This window comes from Salvelinus sp. IW2-2015, linkage group LG7, assembly GCF_002910315.2.
Source record: "Salvelinus sp. IW2-2015 linkage group LG7, ASM291031v2, whole genome shotgun sequence".
Taxonomy (NCBI): Eukaryota; Metazoa; Chordata; class Actinopteri; order Salmoniformes; family Salmonidae; genus Salvelinus; species Salvelinus sp. IW2-2015.
Genome location: NC_036847.1, coordinates 13,761,910 through 13,784,893, shown reverse-complemented (window position 1 = coordinate 13,784,893; position 22,984 = coordinate 13,761,910). Strand labels below are relative to the sequence as shown.

The 22,984-nt window shown below is 45.7% G+C and overlaps 1 protein-coding gene across 1 annotated transcript in view; it reads right to left on the bottom strand.

Annotated features, from left to right (window-relative positions):
• The window catches only part of lamb2 (laminin, beta 2 (laminin S)), a 60,677-nt gene that overhangs the window by 23,050 nt on the left and 14,643 nt on the right, over window positions 1–22,984 (bottom strand). The window contains exons 3-7 of the mRNA XM_023991062.2: window positions 6,515–6,684; window positions 6,240–6,375; window positions 3,658–3,731; window positions 2,685–2,873; window positions 2,402–2,465 (exon numbers count right to left, since the gene is read on the bottom strand). Of these exons, the coding sequence (XP_023846830.1) occupies window positions 2,402–2,465; window positions 2,685–2,873; window positions 3,658–3,731; window positions 6,240–6,375; window positions 6,515–6,684 (633 nt within the window). The remainder of the gene's footprint in view (window positions 1–2,401; window positions 2,466–2,684; window positions 2,874–3,657; window positions 3,732–6,239; window positions 6,376–6,514; window positions 6,685–22,984) is intronic.

Below are 22,984 nucleotides of genomic sequence, written 5' to 3'. Positions count from 1 at the left end.
GGAGACTTGAGCTGCATCCCAAATGGTACCCTATTTCCTATGTAGTGCACTACTTTTGACCAGAGCCTTATGGCCTTGTGGGCCCTGGTCAACAGTAGCGCACTAGAAAGAGAATAGGGTGCCATTTGAGACGCACCCTTGATAAACTCTCACAGAGGGGCGGTAGGTTGCTACTTTGCACAGAACATTCCTGCTGTCAGTCACGTTCCAGCTGTTCACTAGGAAACGATACACAAAATGTATCATTTGACCAAATTATTATGAAGAGGGCATCACTTCAAGGAGTCTGTGAAGGAAGAAACCACATGGAAGAGTGGAAAGCAAGTTAGGTCCAAAAAAACAGATTTTCCCCAATGGCTCATCTTACCCCTACAGACTAGAGAGATGCGCTGCAGACAGCATGTGGAATCAATCAGCACTGTCTCTCTCCACTTGAACACAGTGTTTCAACACAAACAAATGGAGAACAAGTCACACCTCTAAGCGAAAAAGCGGTGTTTTGGGGCGGCTACCTTCACTGTACTCCTACGAAACACTTAGTATTCTTTGTGTGGTTACTTCCATTACCTACCTTCATTTGACACACATACAGTGCAGGAGTTATTGTTTCATTCAACTAAAGTTAGAGAAGAACATCGAAAGAGTTTAGTGTAGAGTTCCTCTGTTACATTCATCTACACTGAAAATGAGAGAGAGGGGAGAGTGGCAGAGCAGCCTCAWATCCGGGCCCTATCAGTACTCCTGGCCTCTGTTATCTGAGCGTATCCGTTCTCACACACAGAAGATGCCTGTTCTCTAGACCTTGACAGGCAAAACACCACTCCCTTTCTCACAAACCAGTGGAACAATAAGTCCCACTGTTCCACAGGACTTTGGGGAATATCAGGCTGTTGCCAGGGCCACAACATGCCATGTCCAACTCTTATGAGTATCAGTCAAGCCACTGGTAAAGTCATTTCATTGTTATTATTAACATACTAATGTACCTCCTGCTAACAGCTCCCCCAACTTCCCTGACAGGATTACCTCTATCAGGACAGAGCCATCCATCTTTAAACTCTCTAGCTGTGGAGGAGCTCTGCATGGGAAAGTGCTCAAACTAAACCATAGGCATTCTGTAACGGTATACACCCCTGACAGGCAGGCTTCATTTTAACGCCCTCCTCTCAGACATCCTCCCTCCATGTCGATATTCTGTGGCACGCTAGCAGATCCCACTGCCTCCTTTACAGCAGGAACACATCAGGTTTCAGCACTTTAATTACTAAACCCCCTCAAAATGTGTCTCTCTGTCAAACCCGAGCTAAAGCCGATATAGGGTGAGAGCTCTTTATCTATGCATAGTCACTTTACCTGTAAGGTTCTGCTTTTCTTAGTCAACCTTGTGTTCTGGAACGTAGCCCTGTCTTTCATTTTTGTTCATTGATTTCACCTGTGTTCATTTCTCACCTGGTCTCATCAGCTCCTTATTTAGTTCACTTCTTTCTGTTTATATGGTTGTGAGTTATTGTTTGTTTTTGACTGCATACCTGTGTTTGACCATTGCCTGCCTGTGACCACAATTCCTGCCTTCTGCYAAGGCTTGATAAACATCTCTACACCTCTACACTCTACACCTTTTTCTCCCTGAGTATTCATTACATTACCTCTATCTACATGTACATATTACCTCAATTACCTCGACTAACCTGTGACCCCGCACATTGACTGTACCAGTATCCCCTGTATATAGCCTCGCTACTGTTATTTTACTGCTGCTTTTTAATTATTTGTTCTTTTTTTACTTATCAATTATTATTTTTTACTTAACACTTACTTTTCTTAAAACTGCAATGTTAGTTAAGGGCTTGTAAGTAAGAATTTCACTGTAAGGTGAATGTTGTATTTGGCGCATGTGACAAATAAATTTTGATTTGATTTGAGAGCTCCCATTAGATGTACCGTAAGGGTGCACTAATGAGTGACATAGTCTAAGGTTCCCTTAAACAAGTGGAGAGCAGCAATGAGCATGGCAGTGTGCTAGTTACTCATTCAGAGTGTCTGTCTGGACAACATGGAACATCCAGTTAAAGGGTCAGGGTCAATCCATACCTTAGTTTTATTAAGAACAGAACCTCCCCTGTCACTACTTAGGGAAGGCTGCTCTTACTCCTGGGGAAACAGTCAAGTCATGCCAGTCAAAATAGAAGGGACAGCTTGTGTGGGGGAGAGAGAGCAGCTGGTTTTCCCATCCCGCTAGGCTTCAGAGTCCAGACCGTCATGTGCCATTCTGTTTAGGTGTTGTACTGTACTGAAACTATACGGTAGGGTGGCAGTGTCTGTATCATGTCAGCGATGTGAGTTTGGCTTAACATGGGGGGGAAGTGGTTGCTAGTTGTGGTGACTGGTGAGTGTATCTTACTCTGAATGTTGGGGCTGTAGGGGTCCTCAATGTGGATGGCAGGGTCCAGAACCCTGTAGATCGCCTAGAGTAAGAAGAGGGACAGGACAGGTGGTTGAATGCCATTTTAATGTATGTGTACAACTGTAGTAACCTAGTGAGCACAACACATTGAAAATACACATTTTCGATGTCTATTCAAACAAAAATGTGTATTTTCAACCAAAAATAAGTATTTTCAACATCTTTCCAATGTTTTGTGGTCATAGGGAAGAGGGATTTATCCCTAGCCAATCAGACTCACCTCTCCCTCTGTGGACGGCTCGATGTCAGAGTAGCGCGACTCACAGATGACGTTGTCTACTTTGCGTAGGGGTCCCTTGGATACCCCGGGGAAGACCGAATCACAGTCGTAGGCAAAGTAACGGTACACCTGCCAGTTACGTCCAAAATCTGCCGATCGCTCAATCACCATGGCTGCTGGGCGAAATGTCTGTGTGCCAGGAGAGGGGTGTGATATGTGATGTGTGTAGTTGCTCATTTGAAGACACAGAACATTTTTATATTCTGCATAGATTTGACACACTGTTTAAGGCAGGGGTCTCCAACAGGTTGATCGTGAACTACCACCTATGAGTAGCTCGCCAAACAATTCTGAAAGTACATGCAATTTTCACGTGTTCCACCACAAATTGTCATAAACAAATCTCACAAGTATCCCGACACCGCAAGCTCCCAGCTACTATCTAACCAACTGAACATTGACATTATCCCACCCCTGGTTAGCCACTAATGGCTTAAAAAGACAAACCTAACACAATATCTGCCAATTAATTTCCAGCAATATTGCCTCTTTCTGTCTGTGTGGTGCAGGCGTTTGTCCATCACTCCATGTGTAGCCAGTTGATATGACAACCATCTTGTGGGTTGACAGAAATGGAAAAAAGGGGAATTAGACAAAAAAAAGTATTCTGATGTGATTTAAGCATTGACATCAACTCAGAACATCCAATTTCGCTGTTTCTCTATGAATAACTGTAATGAAAAACAAAACAAAACATAATTTGGGAAAAAAATAACAGATTTTATAGGGCCCCCTTAGAGTTGTTTATTAACCATTATTTTACCAGGTATATTGACAGAAAATACAGTGCACTACTTTCTCTTGTACACTAAAGACCCGTAGCTCGTGACATGTTTAATTTTTTAAGTAGCTCTCATGCTAGAAAAAGTTGGAGACCCCTGGTCTAAGGTTTACTAAGTACTCCATGTCTAACCTTGAAGATCATGATAAGATGAGTAAAATGGAATTCTGCCTCAAGGTCCAGCTGAATGAAGACATCAGGCTTTCCTGAAGACAAAACAAGAGGGATGGAGGAAGAGAGGGAGAGAGAGAGAAAGGATGAGAGAGGGCATGTCAAGCTTTATATTGTTGCTATTAAATCTATAATATATGCACTCAATCAACCTGACAATCTGTCTGTTACAGGAAATGCAAACCCATGTTTTCACCAGTGATAACTCAACTACCAGCTGTGAGGGAAACCCCTGTCCATCTCTTGGCTTGAGTAATGGCATCTGAACAGGAAAAAGCATTCTCCTCTTGGCTGGAGTGATGGTCGTCCACATGGGTAATCCCACACACTTCCTGAGCATGATCCATCCTTAAGAACCACTTGAGTTGGTCCATTAATCACAATGAATTGGTAGAAGAAGTCTTAAGTTCCAATAGTAGTGTAGGGGGTTCTGCCTTATGCTCAGGGAGCATGTCAGGGAGCATATCAGGGAGCATGTCAGGGAGCATGTCCCCTTCTAGCAGTTGGAACATTTAACTGCTACAGCATATAAATAACATAATAACCACAGTAAATAGTCCCATCAGAAATGTCTACATGCCACAACGTAGCTCAAAGGGAAATCTCTGAGAACACCCAAAACACATGCTCATAAAGCTAAGTGCTTTGAGGATCCTTTCTCCATCTCCAAATGTAGTCTGAAGTGAATACAAACAGCAGGAAGACAACGGTAAAATCCATAACTCAGCACATGAAAAAATGAGAGAGGTAATGACAGAGTACAGCTTCCGGGTTGGCACCTAAACATTAACATCACTAGCTATCTACCACTCAGGCAGGCTGTGGTGTGATGGGAGCCAGGCCCGTGGAAAAGTAACACAATAAAATAAAACAGTCTCTGGAAATAACAGAGAGAGAGTCTCACAAATCTTCTGAAGATTCATACAATCATAAACCAACCTGACACACACATAGTGTAAATACACACAGAGACACATTGGTGAGTAAGAGGTCTAACTGGATTTCGGCCGTTGGGTCTGTGAGTCTGTGCTCTAGGCTGTGAACCATAACCTGCACTCCTTAATGAAAGGCTAATCAGGAAGGAAACGGAGGCAGAGGAAACAGTGGCAGAAGAAAGGAGAGCCAGAGGAAAGGAGAAGCAGAGGAAAGGAGAGGCAGGGTGTGCTAGAGCCAAGGAGTCAAGATGGAGGAGAGGGAGAGAAAGAGAGGGAGAATGAGGAGGAGAGAGAAGCAAAGAGAGGGAAAGGGCAAAGGCAGGGAAAGAGAGATAGAACTGGAGAGTGGGAGAGGGGACACAGCAAATAGTTTAATTTGTGTTTCTCCCATCACCGCTGTTGTGAGGCTTTACTAACGGAGAGTAATTAGTAACTGGTACACTCCACTAACAGAACCAACCCACTCGCACATCCTTCTAGTAGCCTACTTGGTACCACTTCAAACAGAGTAGAATTGGCCCAAGCTGCTCTACAGAACAGTGGATAAGGTACCCACCCAACCTAGCCTTCCACTCCAAGCCCTTAAGGAACTAAGTGAAGGAAGGGGCCTCACACCAGAGGGACACAGGGACTGTGGTCTACACACATGTAGCACAAGCAGCCCACTGTGCTCCATGTCACATACTCTAAAGCCCTGCTAGAAACGCCTTGGAGACTGGGAGTAAAAATAGTTACTGTTTCCTGTCCCCCACCTCTCAGTGTTCGACATAGAGTACAGGCAGTGCTATACTGGTCCACAGTAGTCAATCACTCAGAAATAGACCTGAAATGGGGCTTTTGTTTGCAGTGATGTGGGCTCTGTATTAACAATGAAGAAGGAGAATTGCTCAGCTGGTGTCTTGAAATCCATTCTCCAAATCTAATTTTCTATCCCTCCCTCAATGTACACCCTCTCACTCTTTCTCTCCGGCTCCCACTCTTCCTCTGACCCCTTCCCTCCTCACCCTCCTTTCCTCTCTTCTCTTTCTCGTTCCTCCCTTTGTTGGTGTGCCAGGGTACAGCCTGCACTGTTATTATCCCCATACAAACAGCTGTGGGCCTGTGGCTGGTCTGGCTCTGGTCCAGGCAGAGTATAGTAGGCTACTACAGAGTACAGAGGGTGATTTAGTGTGATGGAGGCCGTGGACCTCTGGGCTTTGAAGGCCCTTCAGAACAGAGCTACCAGAACTCACTGTAATGACGCACTGTGGCTTCCAGGATCGTCGGCCTCATCTCTCTCCCCCATATCTCACCCTCTCACTACTGCTTCCTTTTATGCTCCACTCATGATCTCTCCCTCTTCCACTCCCCCCTCTCTTTCTCGGTCTCTGAACAGACCTGTTATTAATAGTAGTAACCAAGATTAGGGCTCTAATAATACGGATGATATAGATTCTGTATGAGTTCATACCACTGACAGCTGCATGTTAGGGGTATGTCATGTAACCGAAGGCAGGTGGCACAAATAGAGGACAAATCTGTTTTAACACTGCTTCTCATAAAATTAAAGGTTCACTATTTAAACATGGATATAATTGCAACCTCTATGAATGCAATCTCAATTCTCACCATTCTCTGACTGCCACCATGACTTCTTGCGGTGTGGTTTGAATGTGGTGATGACGTTCTCAATGCGGTGACTGATGGTGTTGTAGACAGGATCATATGGGCGGCGAGAGTCACACTGGAAACACTTCTTCTCATCCTACAGGGGTCAGAGGTGACACAGGTCAGAGGTCGAACAGAAGCTCAGGACAGAGGGAGGTAGGGGGAGTGAGAGGATGTGGGAGACCCACACACACACACACACACACACACACACACACACACACACACACACACACCTGTAAGTGACTGACGATGCAGTAGGGGTCTTTCTTCCTGGAGCCGCATGTAGATGATGCCTTCAGGCTCTTCTCACGGCCCACCAACAGGTCTCCTGTTGCCGGGTAACAGCTGCCATGGGTACAGCCGTGGGCGTGGTCTGGCTCCCGGGCGGTGGCATATGCCAGGGCTGGAGAATAGAGGAGGGAGAGGAGGTTAAGGACAGGAAACAACATCACAGCTGGGCGGTGTTATTGCAGAGTCACTTAGAGTGAAGAAAGAAAGACGATGGTTTCGCTAGACGGATCACTCTGTCTTAGAAAACAAATCACACTCTCTCACTCTCTCTCTTTCTACGACATTACCACAAACTCTAATCAGTACAGGAAAAGGACATCAAGAGAGGAAGTAAGCCTACGTTTAATCCTGAAACCAAAACAGAGCCCAACTAAAGCTGCTGCTAGCCCACCTGCACCTCAACAGTCAATGTTTAAATAATAGGAGTAACAATGTTGAAAAAACACTTAGAGAGATTATCTTTTGGGGGAATATGTTAGCAATGCCTCTCTCTCCTGAAGTCCAAAAAGCTTGACCTGACATGGGGCCCTACAGCCTACAGCTAAATCTGGAAACGAACCCAAAGGTCAACTAGGAGGTTAACGAGGCCAGGTTCTGACAGCACAGCAGGAAAGAATGTGTGTATGGGTGTGTGTGTGTGCGTGTGCGTGTGAGCATGTGAGCTTGTGTGTGTCTTTTTGTGTTCGTTTGTGTGGGTGTGTCTGTGCATGCATTTTCGTGTGCGTGTGACTCGATGGATGAACTGTGTGGGGTGTTTGAAAATAGCCCAACAGTCGTCAAGCAGTCCAGTCAACATCCTGAAATATATTCCTAGTGAAGCGCCAGTGGGACGGGGAGACACTCAGTCTAAAGAGCAGGGCCAGGGAGGGGGTCTGACAGGGTCTTACTGAGAGGCTCTGTCTGTCTGTCTGTCTGTCTGTCTGTCTGTCTGTCTGTCTGTCTGTCTGTCTGTCTGTCTGTCTGTCTGTCTGGCTGGCTGGCTGGCTGGCTGGCTGTCTGGCTGGCTGGCTGGCTGGCTGTGTCTGTCTGTCTGTCTGTCTGTCTGTCTGTCTGTCTGTCTCTGTCTGTCTACAACAGGTGCTTCTAAGGCACTCTATGGATACAGGAAGCAAAAACATGCAACATAAACATAAATAAATACGTACACGATGAATCAACATTCTGTATTCTGCTGCATATTACGATTTTAGGACAGCTTTGGATTGTGAGTGTCCTAGGAAAAGTCCTGAGGAGATTTCACAGAGACGATCAACAAAAACATGACACTCTCTCGAGGAAACCTGTGTTTGCCTGGCATACAGACAAGTCTCACGCTGGTACCCCTGCCAGGCACCGAACACAACACACACACTCACAAAAACACACACACACACCACAGTGATACACTTGGCATTCAGTCAACACATAATAATGACTGTACCTTCGAAAATGTCTTGATCATGTTTCCTATGCCAACAGTGCATTTGTATACACAGACAATGATGGGAATATGTTAAACACTTTTCTTTGAGTAAGGATATCACCTCAACACGGAGGACATGTTATCTGAATTCTGTAGTAATGTTATCTCAGTTCCTTTTCCTGTTGCCAGGAAACCTCTGTGGTAAATCAAGCTATGTCTGTGTAATTATGCTGTAAACCCCAAAAATCTGCCCTCAACAATTACTTAGCCAATTAACAATAGAAGAACAGAGATAAGCAAGGCTTTAAAAAAAAGCAAAACCAAACTAAATGGCCTGAGACATAACTGCACAGGAAACTTTTCCTTATTTTTCTGAAAAGGCTAGTCTTCGGTCACGAGGGGTATATAGAGAGGAGGGAAGAGAGAGAGAGAGATAAGAAACAGAGTGAGATATGAAAAGAAAAAGGAAGAGAGGGAGAGATGAAGAGGGAGAGGTAGAGAGATGGAGAGAGAGAGGGAGAGAGAGAGGGAGAGATGGAGAGAAAGCCGATGTATAAATACAAAGCCTCTGTAGTGACATAGCAACATGATATCTATTTTGGTCGTTGGCACACACTCAAAGGTGTGTGTATAGTCTGTAAAGAGCGGAGATGGAAGGGGGGGGGCAGAGAGGGCTGATGTACAGACTATAATTTCAGGGCCTCTCCTAAACTCTTTTATCTTGTCTCTGTCTTGTCTGTCTCTGTTGGAGAGCTTTCACAGACATCCTATACCCCTGTCCCAGTCCCTGGACAGAGGCTGAGGGAGTTGACATCACAGTCCCTCCAGAACACAAGAAGATTGGCTCACCAGGTTATATATGGTTATAACATCAGTCAACTGAAAGTATTTATTTAATTTCAGTATTTATTTTTCAAGGGTGAGAGTTATTTTGATCAAAGCACCACGTGTGAGAAGAGGACCTGTAAGCCTATCTGATGATTAACCACCCTCTTTCTGTCAAGTAAGTCATATGGAAATTGGTTTGAACAAATTACATTCCCACTTGATGTTTTAATAACGAGCATATTTGGAATGTTTGATTTCAACCAGAGAGGATGGAAAGGGGTGGTTGACTAAGCAGCAGTGTGGCCATCTCATCTCAGCAGCTCTCTCTTACTCTCTGCCATTCTTTCCTCTTACCCATACATGGACAGGCAGTGAGGAATGCAGGCTGATCAGCTGAGAGGGGGGCGTACCTCCGAGCTAATAAAGCCTAGCCTAGCCACAGACCAGGATAGGTTCTTATTTGCTTAGCCACAGAACAGGAGTTGTATTAGCCTAGCCACATACCAGCAGAGGTTGTATTAGCCTAGCCACATACCAGGAGAGGTTGTATTACCATAGCCACATACCAGGAGAGGTTGTATTAGCCTAGCCACATACCAGGAGAGGTTGTATTAGCCAGGAGAGGTTGTATTAGCCTAGCCACAGACCAGGAGAGGTTGTATTAGCCTAGCCACAGACCAGCAGAGGTTGTATTAGCCTAGCCACAGACCAGGAGAGGTTGTATTAGCCTAGCCACTTACCAGGAGAGGTTGTATTTAGCCTAGCAACAGACCAGGGAGGTTGTTTAGCCTAGCAATCAGAAACAGGAGAGGTTGTATTAGCCTAGCCACAGACCAGGAGAGGTTGTATTAGCCTAGCCACAGACCAGGAGAGGTTGTATTAGCCTAGCCACAGACCAGGAGAGGTTGTATTAGCCTAGCCACATACCAGGAGAGGTTTGTATTAGCCTAGCCACAGACCAGGAGAGGTTGTATTAGCCTAGCCACAAGAACAGGAGAGGTTTGTATTAGCCTAGCCACAGACAGGTAGAGTTGTATTAGCCTAGCCACATACCAGGAGGAGGTTGTATTAGCTTAGCAACAGACCAGGAGAGGTTGTATTAGCCTAGCCACATCCAGGAGAGGTTGTATTAGCCTAGCCACAGACCAGGAGAGGTTGTATTAGCCTAGCAACAGACCAGGAGAGGTTGTATTAGCCTAGCCACATACCAGGAGATTGCACAAGTGAGCTTAGCCACAAACAATAGATTCTGCTGTACAAGTCAACAGTTGAACGTAATGCTAACAAGAAGAAACATCCTCCCCTTTTTAGCAGAAATAAGGAGATCAAATCCATTAAATGTGCTCTAAACTGACCTTCATTATAAATCTTAGTCAACATGTTGTTCCATTTTGAGTGATTCTCTCCTCTTCCCTGGGCTATGACTGGAACTCCACTGCACTATGCACTACTAATGTGGTTTATTATGTAAAAATAATAGTTATTTCCATTCTCTCCCAAAACAAGTGTAATGAGTTTGGATTGGACAGCTCCCAGCATCCTCTCTGTCTGCATTCAGCCTTGCCAAGGCTAATCTCCCTGTAATGGCCTGGACCACTACACAAAGAGAGAGGGCTTTTACTCTTACCCCCTCTCTCCCTCACTGCCTCTCTCTCACAATTCTCTCCCTCAATCTCTCTCTTGATTTTTCATTCAATCTCCCTCTCCCTTTTTCCCCCCATTGTCTCTCTCTCTCATCTTCTCTCTATTTTCTCTGTCTTTCTTCTCTCTCTCTGTCTGTCAGTGTGGTATGTACTGTACTATAAGCATCTATGTGAAGCCCCACTGCCTGTCCTGGCACACTCTGGAGATATGGGATTAACACCGCTGTGCCTGTCAGCTTTGTTACACCGCTGTGCCTGTCAGCTTTGTTACACCTGCAGTGCCTGTTAGCTTTGTTAGACGCCGTGCCTGTTAGCTTTGTTAGACCGCTGTGCTTGTCAGCTTTGTTACACCGCTGTGCCTGTCAGCTTTGTTAGACCGCTGTGCCTGTCAGCTTTGTTACACCCGCTGTGCCTGTCAGCTTTGTTACACCGCTGTGCCTGTCAGCTTTGTTACACCGCTGTGCCTGTCAGCTGTTGTTACACCGCTGTGCCTGTCAGCTTTGTTACACGCTGTGCCTGTCAGCTTTGTTACACCTGTGCTGTCAGCTTTGTTACACAGCTGTGCCTGTCAGCTTTGTTACACCGCTGTGCCTGTCAGCTTGTTACACTGCTGTGCCTGTCACTTGTCACTTTCCACCTGTGCCTGTCAGCTTTGTTACAACGCTGTGCTGTCAGCTTTGTTACACCGGTGTGCCTGTCAGCTTTGTTACACCGCTGTACCTGTCAGCTTTGTTTCACCGCTGTGCCTGTCAGCTTTGTTACACAGCTGTGCCTGTCAGCTTTGTTACACGCTGTGCCTGTTAGCTTTTGTTACACCGCTGTGCCTGTCAGCTTTGTTAAACAGCTGTGCCTGTCAGCTTTGTTAAACAGCTGTGCCTGTCAGCTTTGTTAAACAGCTGTGCCTGCCAGCTTTGTTAACACGCTGTGCCTGTCAGCTTTGTTACACCGCTGTGCCTGTCAGCTTGTTACACCGCTGTGCCTGTCAGCTTTGTTACACCGCTGTGCCTGTCAGCTTTGTTACACGCTGTGCCTGTCAGCTTTGTTACACCGCTGTGGCCTGTCCAGCTTTGTTTACACCGCTGTGCCTGTCAGCTTTGTTAACAAGCTGTGCCTGTCAGCTTTTGTGTACACCGCTGTGCCTGTCAGCTTTGTTACACCCGCTGTGCCTGTCAGCTTTGTTCCACCGCTGTGCCTGTCAGCTTTGTCAGCTTTGTTTACACCGCTGTGCCTGTCAGCTTTGTTACACCGCTGTGCCTGTCAGCTTTGTTACACCGCTGTGCCTGTCAGCTTTGTTACACCGCTGTCTGCCACCGAGTCACTTTCTTCTGTTTCTTCTACTTTTCCTCAACTTTGTTTTCCTAGGAAGGCTTAGGTGGAGGATTGTAAAAAATTAGACCTCCAGTCATTGTCCCCCATAGTGAGAGGAACAGGGACCTGACATGTCACTGCTTTGTGTTAGGAACGAGACAGGAGGGATGGCGATGTGACATCAAGACAACACATTCCAATCTGACTGGGTAACAGAGACGAGAAAGAGGCTGCTCTCAGCATCTTCCTAGGAGTAAACACTGGAACCAATCATGAAGACAAACACACTCGCATTCAGTACACAAATACACAGACACTCATAGAAGATTAAAGGGAGATTTTTACCGCCAAAAAAAGAGAGATTTGGAGATTATGCTACTGTACATCTAGAACACTTGCTTTTAGGATAGTTGATGGCAGCATTTTGAGCTTTTGGAGCACCTTGCATGGGACGTGAGGAAACAGAATTAGAATAGCACTGCAGACAGATAAACGTCCCTGCATAGCATACAGTACCTGACCTGACTGTGAGTGTGTGTTTGAGAACACAGTTAAGTATAGAACTGGCCCAGAGCAAACTAGTCTCCACAGGGCAGGAGAAAGTCAACAGCCTTTTATTTTTAAACCCTCATGCAAATTAGTTTACATTCGCTCTATCCTCCTTTCTTTCCCTCCTCTCTCTCTCTCTCTGGTCTCTTCTAATGATCCGTCTACTCCCACATCCAGAGAAGGGTGACTCTCTGCTCCTTCTTCTCCTCCCTTCCAGCATGGAATTCTGGATACACCTTACAGTGAAATGCTTACTTACAGTTTTAAGAAATAACCTAAAAATAAGTAAGAGATAAGATGTAGCAGTAAATAACAATAGCGGGTCTATATACAGGGGGTACCGGTACAGAGTCAATGTGCAGGGGCACTGGTGTTGAGGTAATTGAGGTAATATGTACATGTAGGTAGAGTTATTAAAGTGACTATGCATAGATAATAACAGAGAGTAGCAACAGCGTAGAAGGGGAGGGGGGGGGGGGCAATGCAAATAGTCTGGGTAGCCATTTGATTAGCTGTTCAGGAGACTTATGGCTTGGGGATAGAAGCTGTTTAGAAGCCTCTTGGACCTAGAATTGGTGCTCCGGAACCGCTTGCCGTGAGATAGCAGAGAGAACAGTCTATGACTATGGTGGCTGGGCCTTCCTCTGACACTGCCTGGTAAAGAGGTCCTGGATGGCAGGAAGCTTAGCCACAGTGATGTACTGGGCCGTACGCACTACCCTCTGTAGTGCCTTGCGGTCTGAGGCCGAGCAGTTGACATACCAGGCAGTGATGCAACCCGTCAGGATGCTCTCGATGGTGCAGCTGTAAAACATTTTTAGGATGAGGACCTATGCCAAATCTTTTCAGTCTCCTGATGGGGAATAGGTTTTGTCGTGCCCTCTTCATGACTGTCTTGGTGTGCTTGGACCATGTTAGTTTGTTGGTGATGTGGACGCCAAGGAACTTGAAGCTCTCAACCTGCTCCACTACAACCCCATCAATGAGAATGGGGGCGTGCTTGGTCCTCCTTTTCCTGTAGTCCACAATCATCTACTTTGTCTTGATCATGTTGAGGGAGAGGTCATTGTCCTGGCACCACACGGTCAGGTCCCTATAGGCTGTGTCATCGTTGTCGGTGATCAGGCCTACCAATGTTGTGTCATCAGCAAACTTAATGAGGGTGTTGGAGTCGTGCCTGGCCGTGCAGTCATGAGTGAACAGGGAGAACAGGAGGGAACTGAGCACGCACCCCTGAGGGGCACCCGTGTTGAGGATCAGCATGGCGAATGTGTTGTTACCTACCCTTACCACCTGGAGGCGGCCCGTCAGGAAGTCCAGGATCCAGATGCAGAGGGAGGTGTTTATTCCCAGGGTCCTTAGCTTAGTGATGAGCTTTGAGGGAACTATGGTGTTGAACGCTGAGCTGTCGTCAATGAATAGCATTCTCACATAGGTGTTCCTTTTGTCCAGGTGTGAAAGGGCAGTGTGGAGTGCAATAGAGATTGCATCATCTATGGATCTGTTGGTGCGGTATGCAAATTGGAGTGGATCGAGGGTTTCTGGGATAATGGTGTTGATGTGACCCATGAKCAGCCTTTCAAAGCATTTCATGGCTACAGACGTGAGTGCTACAGGTCGGTAGGCATTTAGGCAGGTTACCTTAGTGTTCTTGGGCACAGGGACTATGGTGGTCTGCTTGAAACGTTGATATTACAGACTCAGACAGGGAGAGGTCGAAAATGTCAGTGAAGACACTTGCCAGTTGGTCAGCGCATGCTCGGAGTACACGTCCTGGTAATCCGTCTGGCCCTGCGGCCTTGTGAATGTTGAACTGTTTAAAGTTCTAACATCGGCTGCGGAGAGCGTGATCACACAGTCGTCCAGAACAGCTGATGATCTCATGCATGTTTCAGTGTTACTTGCCTCGAAGCAAGCATAGAAGTTATTTAGCTCGTCTGGTTGGCTCGTGTCACTGGGCAGCTCTTGGCTGTGCTTCCCTTTGTACTGTAGTCTGCAATAGTTTGCAAGCCCTGCCACATCCGACGTACGTCGGAGCCGGTTTATAAGTACGTCGGAGCCGGTGTATAACGATTCGATCTTAGTCCTGTATTGACGCTTTGCCTGTTTGATGGTTCATTGGAGGGCATAGCGGGATTTCTCATACGCTTCTGGGTTAGAGTCCCGCTCCTTGAAAGCGACAGCTCTACCSTTTAGCTCAGTGCGAATGTTGCCTGTAATCCATGGCTTCTGGTTGGGGTATGTACGTACGGTCACTGTGGGGACGACGTCCTCGATGCATTTATTGATAAAGCCAMTGACTGATGTGGTGTACTCCTCAATGCCATCGGAAGAATCCCGGAACATATTCCAGTCTGTGCTAGCAAAACAGTCCTGTAGTTTAGCATCTGCTTCACATTACCACTTTTTTATAGACCGAGTCACTGGTGCTTCCTGCTTTAATTTCTGCATGTAAGCAGGAATGAGGAGGATAGAATTATGGTCAGATTTGCAAAATGGAGGGCGAGGGAGAGCTTTGTACACATCTCTGTGTGTGGAGTAAAGGTAGTCTAGAATTTTTGAACATGGTCTAGAATTTTTGCTGATAGAAATGAGGTAAAACTGATTTAAGTTTCCCTGCATTAAAGTCCCTGGCCACTAGGAGCGCCGCCTCTGAATGAGCATTTTCCTGTTTGCTTATGGCGGTATACAGTTCATTGAGCGTGGTTTTAGTGCCAGCATCAGTCTGTGGTGGTATGTAGACAGCTACAAAAAATACAGATGATGATGAGATACTCTACCTCAGGTGAGCAAAACCTTGAGACTTCCTTAGATATCATGCACCAGCTGTTGTTTACATATATGCATATGCCCCCGCCCCGTGTCTTACCAGAGGCTGCTGTCTATACTGCCGATAGTGTATAACCCGCCAGCTGTATGTTCTTAATGTCCTCGTTCAGCACGACTCGGTGAAACATAAGATATTACAGTTTTTAATGTCCCGTTGGTAGGATATATGTGCTTTCAGTTCGTCCCATTTATTTTCCAGTGATTGAAGGTTAGCTAGCAGGACGGAAGGCAAAGGCAGATTAGCCACTCGTCGTCTGATCCTAACAAGGCACCCTAATCTTCCTTCTCCAGCGAATGACGGGGATCTGGGCCTGGTTGGGTGTCTGTAGTATATCCCTCCTGTCCGACTCATTGAAGAAAAACTTTTAGTCCAATTTGAGATGAGTGATCGCAGTTCTGATGCCCAGAAGCTCTTTTCGGTCATCAGGGACGGTAGCAGCAAAATTATGTACAAAACAAGTTACAAACAACGCGGAAAAACAAACAAAATAGCACAGTTGGTTAAGAGCCGATAAGACGGCAGTCATCCCCCCCAGACGCCATCATCTCACTGCAGATCGTGATTCCGCAGGGGAGGGGAGAGGTGTCATAGGCAGGCAGGAAGATTGGCTGAGCGGGGATGGAAAGCAGAACTCCCGAGTGGCTCACGTTGCCACGGTGCTGCACTGAAAGAGCCTGCCTCGTTACTTACCCAGCCGTAAGAATAACTACGCCTGCCACTGAGAAGCATCAGCTCCTGCTGGGTGTAAAACACTCTGGTACTTCCACCTCGGGAAAAAGTTGAGGACCACCAGACAGGTGAGTATGAGAGACCAATGCTGGCTACACTGCTGTTGCCCATGGTCTGGCTGCCCCAGTTCCATTCCCAGAACCTGACATAACATAAAGCACAAGCCCCAGGTCTCTGACTCCAGTCTCCAGAGTCCTATGACTGCCCCAGACCCATGCCATATCTCTTATCCCCTATGGTACTCCCAGGTCCCAGACCTACTCCCAGGCACCAGCCCCTGGCCATGTTGCTGAGTCTAACTCTAAGGCGCAGTCAGACACACATGTGCAGCAGATGTTGGGTGCAGCCAGCCAGTCAAGTGGCTGTGGGTTTGATTTACATACGGATTACTGCGCTTGGTTTGCCTCCTCACCAGCTGGAGTGACGAATGGAGATTCAGTAGACTTCTCCATTGGATCTAGAGACCGAGCAGATGTGAACATGAGCTAATTACACTCACACAAATGTGTTTCTACTTAGAAAGTACATAGGGGATTTGTCATTTTGTTATACTCCAAGTGTACTCCAGTCTCCTGATACATTTTATCAGGGAGACAATCAAAGACTTTTGTGTAAATCTGTCTGGTATTTAAATCGATTTCCTGTACAATCTTTGAATAACTATGGGATTAGGTAAAGTCTGTTCTGTGTGTGTGTGTGTGTGTGTGTGTGTGTGTGTGTGTGTGTGTGTGTGTGTGTGTGTGTGTGTGTGTGTGTGTGTGTACTGTACATCTGAGCCTGAACATAACTCCGTTCATATGTGTGACGGTAGGAAGTCATTTCTAGTTCCCCTTCAGTTGAACCAAGACGAACAGGTGGCCCTTCCTATGCCTTGGAACGCAGAGGAATGCGGCAGGTAGCCTAGTGGTTAGAGCGTTGGACTAGTAACCGAAAGGTTGCAAGATTGAATCCCCGAGCTGACAAAGTAAAAATCTGTRGTTCTGCCTCTGAACAAGGCAGTTCACCAACTGTTCCTAGGCTGTCATTGAAAATAAGAATTTGTTCTTAACTAACTTGCCTAGTTAAATAAAGGTAAAATGGGCCTCCTGGGTGGCGCAGTGGTCTAGGGCACTGTATCGCAGAGCTAGCTGCGCCACCAGAGACTCTGGGTTCGCGCCCAGGCTCTGTCGCAGCCGGCCGCGACCGGGAGGTACGTGGGACGACGCACAATTGACCTAGCGTCGTCCGGATTAGGGAGGGTTTGGCCGGTAGGGATATCCTTGTCTCATCGCGCACCAGCGACTCCTGTGGCGGGCCGGGCGCAGTGTGCGCTAACCAAGGGAGCCAGGTGCACGGTGTTTCCTCCAACACATTGGTGCGGCTGGCTTCCGGGTTGGAGGCGTGRTGTGTTAAGAAGCAGTGCGGCTTGGTTGGGTTGTGTTTCGGAGGACGCATGGCTTTCGACCTTCGTCTCTCCCYAGCCCGTACGGGAGTTGTAGCGATGAGACAAGATAGTAATTACTAGCAATTGGATACCACGAAAATTGGGGAGAAAAGGGGGTAAAATAAAATTAAAATATATATATTTTTAAATAAAGGTAAAATAAAAAAAACAGAGGAATGACCTGAGTAAGGCAGGGGTCTGCCATCCAGAACGCCAGACCATTCCTGCCATTTCTGTCCAGGTATTCCCAGAGACAGTGAGATGAGAAATGGAGCAGGGAAGACCTAAGAGATCTCACTTCCAGACGACTGGAACATACAGTGTCTTCGGAAGGTATTCAGACCCCTTGACTTTTTACACATTTTGTTATGTTTAAGAATACCTTCCTTATTCTAAAATGGATGACCTGACCATAGTTTACTTTGTATGTTTCTATGTTTTGTTTGGTCAGGGTGTGATCTGAGTGGGCATTCTATGTTGTATGTCTAGTTTGTCTGTTTCTGTGTTTGGCCTGATATGGTTCTCAATCAGAGGCAGGTGTTAGTCGTTGTCTCTGATTGGGAGCCATATTTAGGTAGCCTGTTTTGTCATTGTGGGTTGTGGGTGATTGTCTATGTTAGTTGCTTGTGTCAGCACATTTCTTATATAGCTTCACCTTCGTTGTTCGTTTATTGTTTTGTATAGTTTGTTCAGTGTTCTCTGTTTATTAAATTCATGATGAACACATACCACGCTGCATTTTGGTCCTCCGATCCTTCCAACTACTCCTCCTCYGACGAGGAGGATGACGAGCGTGACAAAAATATATACACTACCGTTCAAAAGTTTGGGGTCACTTAGAAATSTCCTTGTTTTTTAAAGAAAAGCACATTTTTTGTCCATTAAAATAACATCAAATATCAGAAATACAGTGTAGACATTGTTAATGTTGTTTATGACTATTGTAGCTGGAAATGGCAGATTCTTTATGGAATATCTACATAGGTCGTACAGAGGCCCATTATTAGCAACCATCACTCCTGTGTTCCAATGGCATGTTATGTTAGCTAATCCAAGTTTATCATTTTAAAAGGCCAATTGATCATGATGTGCCCTGGGGGGAGGATCATAGCCCACCCCTCTCTCTTTCTCCACAGTTTATGACTGTCGTAGATACACTGCTTCTGGGTCTGTAGGATTGAGATTGGAATGTGTGACTGTGGGACACAGAGCAATCTACACACAATACCCCATAATGACAAAGCGAAAACGGGTTTTAAGAAAGTATTTAGACCCTTTGCTATGAGACTCGAAATTGAGCTCAGGTGCATCCTGTTTCCATTGATCATCCTTGAGATGTTTCTACAACTTGATTGGAGTCCACCTGTGGTAAATTCAATTGATTGGACATGATTTGGAAAGGCACACACCTGTCTATATTAGGTCCCACAATTGACAGTGCATGTCAGAGTAAAAACCAAGCCATGAGGTCGAAGGAATTGTCCGTAGAGCGCCGAGGCAGGATTGTGTCGTGGCACAGATCTGTGAAGGGTACAAAAGCTTTGAAGGTCCCCAAGAACACAGTGGCCTCCATCATTCTTAAATTAAAGAAGTTTGGAACCACCAAGACTCTTCCTAGAGCTGGACGCCCGGCCAAACTGAGCAATCGGGGGAGGAGAAGGACCTTGGTCAGGGAGGTGACCAAGAACGACATGGTCACGCTGACAGAGCTCTACAGTTCCTCTGTGGAGATGGGAGAAACTTCCAACCAGCTCTGCAGCACTCCACCAATCAGGCCTTTATGGTAGAGTGGCCAGACGGAAGCCACTCCTCAGTAAAAGGCACACAACAGCGGGCTTGGAGTTTACCAAAAGGCACCTAAAGATTAAAGATTCTCTGGTTTGATGAAACCAAGATTGAACTCTTTGGCCTAAATGCCAAGCGTCACTTTGGAGGAAACCTGGCATCTTCCCTACGGTTAAGCATGGTGGTGGCAGCATCATGTTGTGGGGATGTTTTTCAGTGGCAGGGACTGGGAGACTAGTCAGGATCAAGGCAAAGATGAATGGAGCAAAGTACAGAGAGATCCTTGATGAAACCTGCTCCAGAGCGCTCAGGACCTAATACTAGGGCGAAGGTTCACCTTCCAACAGGGCAACGACCCTAAGTACACAGCCAAGACAACACAGGAGTGGCTTAGGAACAAGTCTCTGAATGTCTTTGAGTGGCCCAGCCAGAGCCTGTACTTGAACCCGATCGAGCATCTCTGGAGAGACCTGAAAATATCTGTGCAGTAATGCTCCCCATCCAACCTGACATAGCTTGAGAGGATCTGCAGAGAAGAATGGGAGAAACTCCCCAAATACAGGTGTGCCAAGCTTGTAGTGTCATACCCAAGAAGACTCGAGGCTGTAATAGCTGGCAAAGGTGCTTCAACAAAGTACTGAATAAAGGGTCTGAATACTTACGTAAATGTGATATTTCCGTTTTTAATTTTGTATAAATTAGCAAACATTTCTAAAATCCAGTTTTTGCTTTGTCATTTAATCAACTTTAGAATAAGGCTGTAACCAAACAAAAGGTGGAAAAGGTCAAGGGGTCTGAATACTTTCAGAAAGCACTGCATCTTTAGCCAATAGGGGAAGACATTCACAATTTCACATAAACCAAATCCACATGTAATGCCAAAGTAAGCAAGCCAACCCAGCACTCCCTACGGGGTATCTTTAAATTAGTCAATTACAGGTGAGCACTGACCTGTCTTTTTATGACCACACATAAAGCTCATCTGGGTTTAAAGGTGAGTGGTTTTACGAGGCAACCGTCTGTCCCTATGATTATAACTGGGGCAGTGGAGACTGGAGACTGTGTAGGGAAAGGGAGGGTGATGTTAGAGGGACATTGGTTGACTGACTATCCTCCTCAGGCACCATGCAATGAACTTCATGGCCACTCTTAAAGCGGCAATCAGCAGAAGATATATAATGTGTGTATATATATATATATATATATATATATATATATATATATATATACAGTTGAAGTCGGAAGTTTACATACACTTAGGTTGGAGTCATTAAAACTCGTTTTTCAACCAATCCACAAATGTCTTGTTAACAAACTATAGTTTTGGCAAGTCGGCTAGGACATCTACATTGTGCATGACACAAGTAATTTTTCCAACAATTGGTTTAAAGACGATTATTACACTTATAATTCACTGTATAACAATTCCAGTGGGTCAGAGTTTACATACACTAAGTTGACTGTGCCTTTAAAAGCTTGAAAATTTCAGAAAATGATGTCATGACATTAGAAGCTTCTGACAGGCTAATTGACATAAGTGAGTCAATTGGAGGTGTACCTGTGGATGTATTTCAAGGCCTACCTTCAAACTCAGTGCCTCTTGTCTTGACATCATGGGAAAATCAAAATAAATCAGCCAAGACCTCAGAAAGTCTGGTTCATCCTTGGGAGCAATTTCCAAACACCTGAAGGTACCACGTTCATCTGTACAAACAATAGTACGCAAGTATAAAACACATGGGACCACACAGCCGTCATACCGCTCAGGAAGGAGACGCGTTCTGTCTCCTTGAGATGAACGTACTTTAGTGCGAAAAGTGCAAATTAATCCCAGAATGACAGCAAAGGACCTTTGAAGATGCTGGAGGAAACAGGTACAAAAGTATCTATATCCACAGTACAATGAGTCTATATCGACATAACCTGAAAGGCAGCTCAGCAAGAAAGAAGCCACTGCTTCAAAACCGCCATAAAAAAGCCAGACTACGGTTTTCAACTGCACATCGGGACAAAGATCGTATTTCTTGGAGAAATGTCCTCTGGTCTGATGAAACAAAAATAGAACTGTTTGACGATAATGACCATCGTTAGTTTTGGAGGAAAAGGGGGAGGCTTGCAAGCCGAAGAACACCATCCCACCGCGAAGCACGGGGGTGGCAGCATCATGTTGTGGGGAGGCTTTGCTGCAGGAGGGACTGGTGCACTTCACAAATAGTGGTATCATGAGGATGGAAAATAATTTATATATATTGAAGCAACATCTCAAGACATCAGTCAGGAAGTTAAAGCTTGGTCGCAAATGGGTCTTCCAAATGGACAATGACCAAGCATACCTCTAAAGTTGTGGCAAAATGGCTTAAGGACAACAAAGTCAAGGTATTGGAGTGGCCATCACAAAGCCCTGACCTCAATCCTATAGAGAATTTGTGGGCAGAACTGAAAAAGCGTTTGCGAGCAAAGAGGCCTACAAACTTGACACAGTTACACCAGCTCTGTAGGAGGAATGGGCCAAAATTCACCCAACTTATTGTGGGAAGCTTGTGGAAGGCTACCCGAAACGTTTGACCCAAGTTAAACAATTGAAAGGCAATGCTACCAAATACTAATTGAGTGTACGTAAACGTCTGACCCACTGGGAATGTGATGAAAGAAATAAAAGCTGAAATAAATCATTCTCTCTACTATTATTCTGACATTTCACATTCTTAAAATAAAGTGGTCATCCTAGCTGACCTAAAACAGGGAAGTTTTACTTAAATGTCAGGAATTGTGAAAAACTGAGTTTAAATGTATTTGCCTAAGGTGTATGTAAACTTCTGACTTCAACTGTTTGTATACACACACTATATTTACAAAAGTATYTGGACACCCCTTCAAATTTGTGGATTTGGCTATTTCAGCCACACCCGTTGCTGACAGGTGTATAAAATCGAGCACATAGCCATGCAATCTCCATAGACAAACATTGGCAGTAGAATGGCCTTACTAAAGAGCTCAGTGACTTTCAACATGGCACCGTCATAGGATGCCACCTTTCCAACAAGTCAGTTAATCAAATGTCTGCCCTGTTAGAGCTGCTCCGGTCAACTGTAAGTGGTGTTATGTTGAAGTGGAAACGTCTAGGAGCAACAACGGCTCAGCCGTGAAGTGGTAGGCTACACAAGCTCAGAAAATGGAACTGCTGGGTTCTGAAGTGCGTAGTGCATAAAAATTGTCTGTCCTCGGTTGCAAACACTCACTACTGAGTTCCAAACTGCACCTGGAAGCAACGTCAGCACAAGAACTGTTCGTCGGGAGCTTCATGAAATAGGTTTCCATGGCCGAGTGGCAGCACACAAATCTAAGATCACCATGTGCAATGCCAAGCGTCGGTTGGAGTGGTGTAAAGCTCGCTGCCTTTGGACTCTGGAGCAGTGGAAACGAGTTCTCTGGAGTGATGAATCACGCTTCACCATCTGGCAGTCAGACGGATGAATCTGGGTTTGGCATGACAATGCCCCGTGCACAAAGCGAAGTCCATACAGAAACGGTTTGTCGAGATCGGTGTGGAAGAACTTAACTGGCCTGCAAAGGGCCCTTACCTCAACCCCATCGAACACCTTTGGATGATTTGGAACGCCGACTGCGAGCCAGGCCTTAATGGCCCAACATCAGTGCCCGACCTCATTAATGCTCTTGTGACTGAATGGAAGCAAGTCCCTACAGCAATGTTCCAACATCTAGTGGAAAGCCTTCCCAGAAGAGTGGAGGCTGTTATAGAAGCAAAGAGGGGACCAACTCCATATTAATGCCCATGATTTTGTAATGAGATGTTCAACGAGCAGGTGTCCACATACTTTTGGTCGTGTGTGTGTATATATATACACTGCTAAAAAAATAAGGGGAACACTTAAACAACACAATGATAACTCAAGT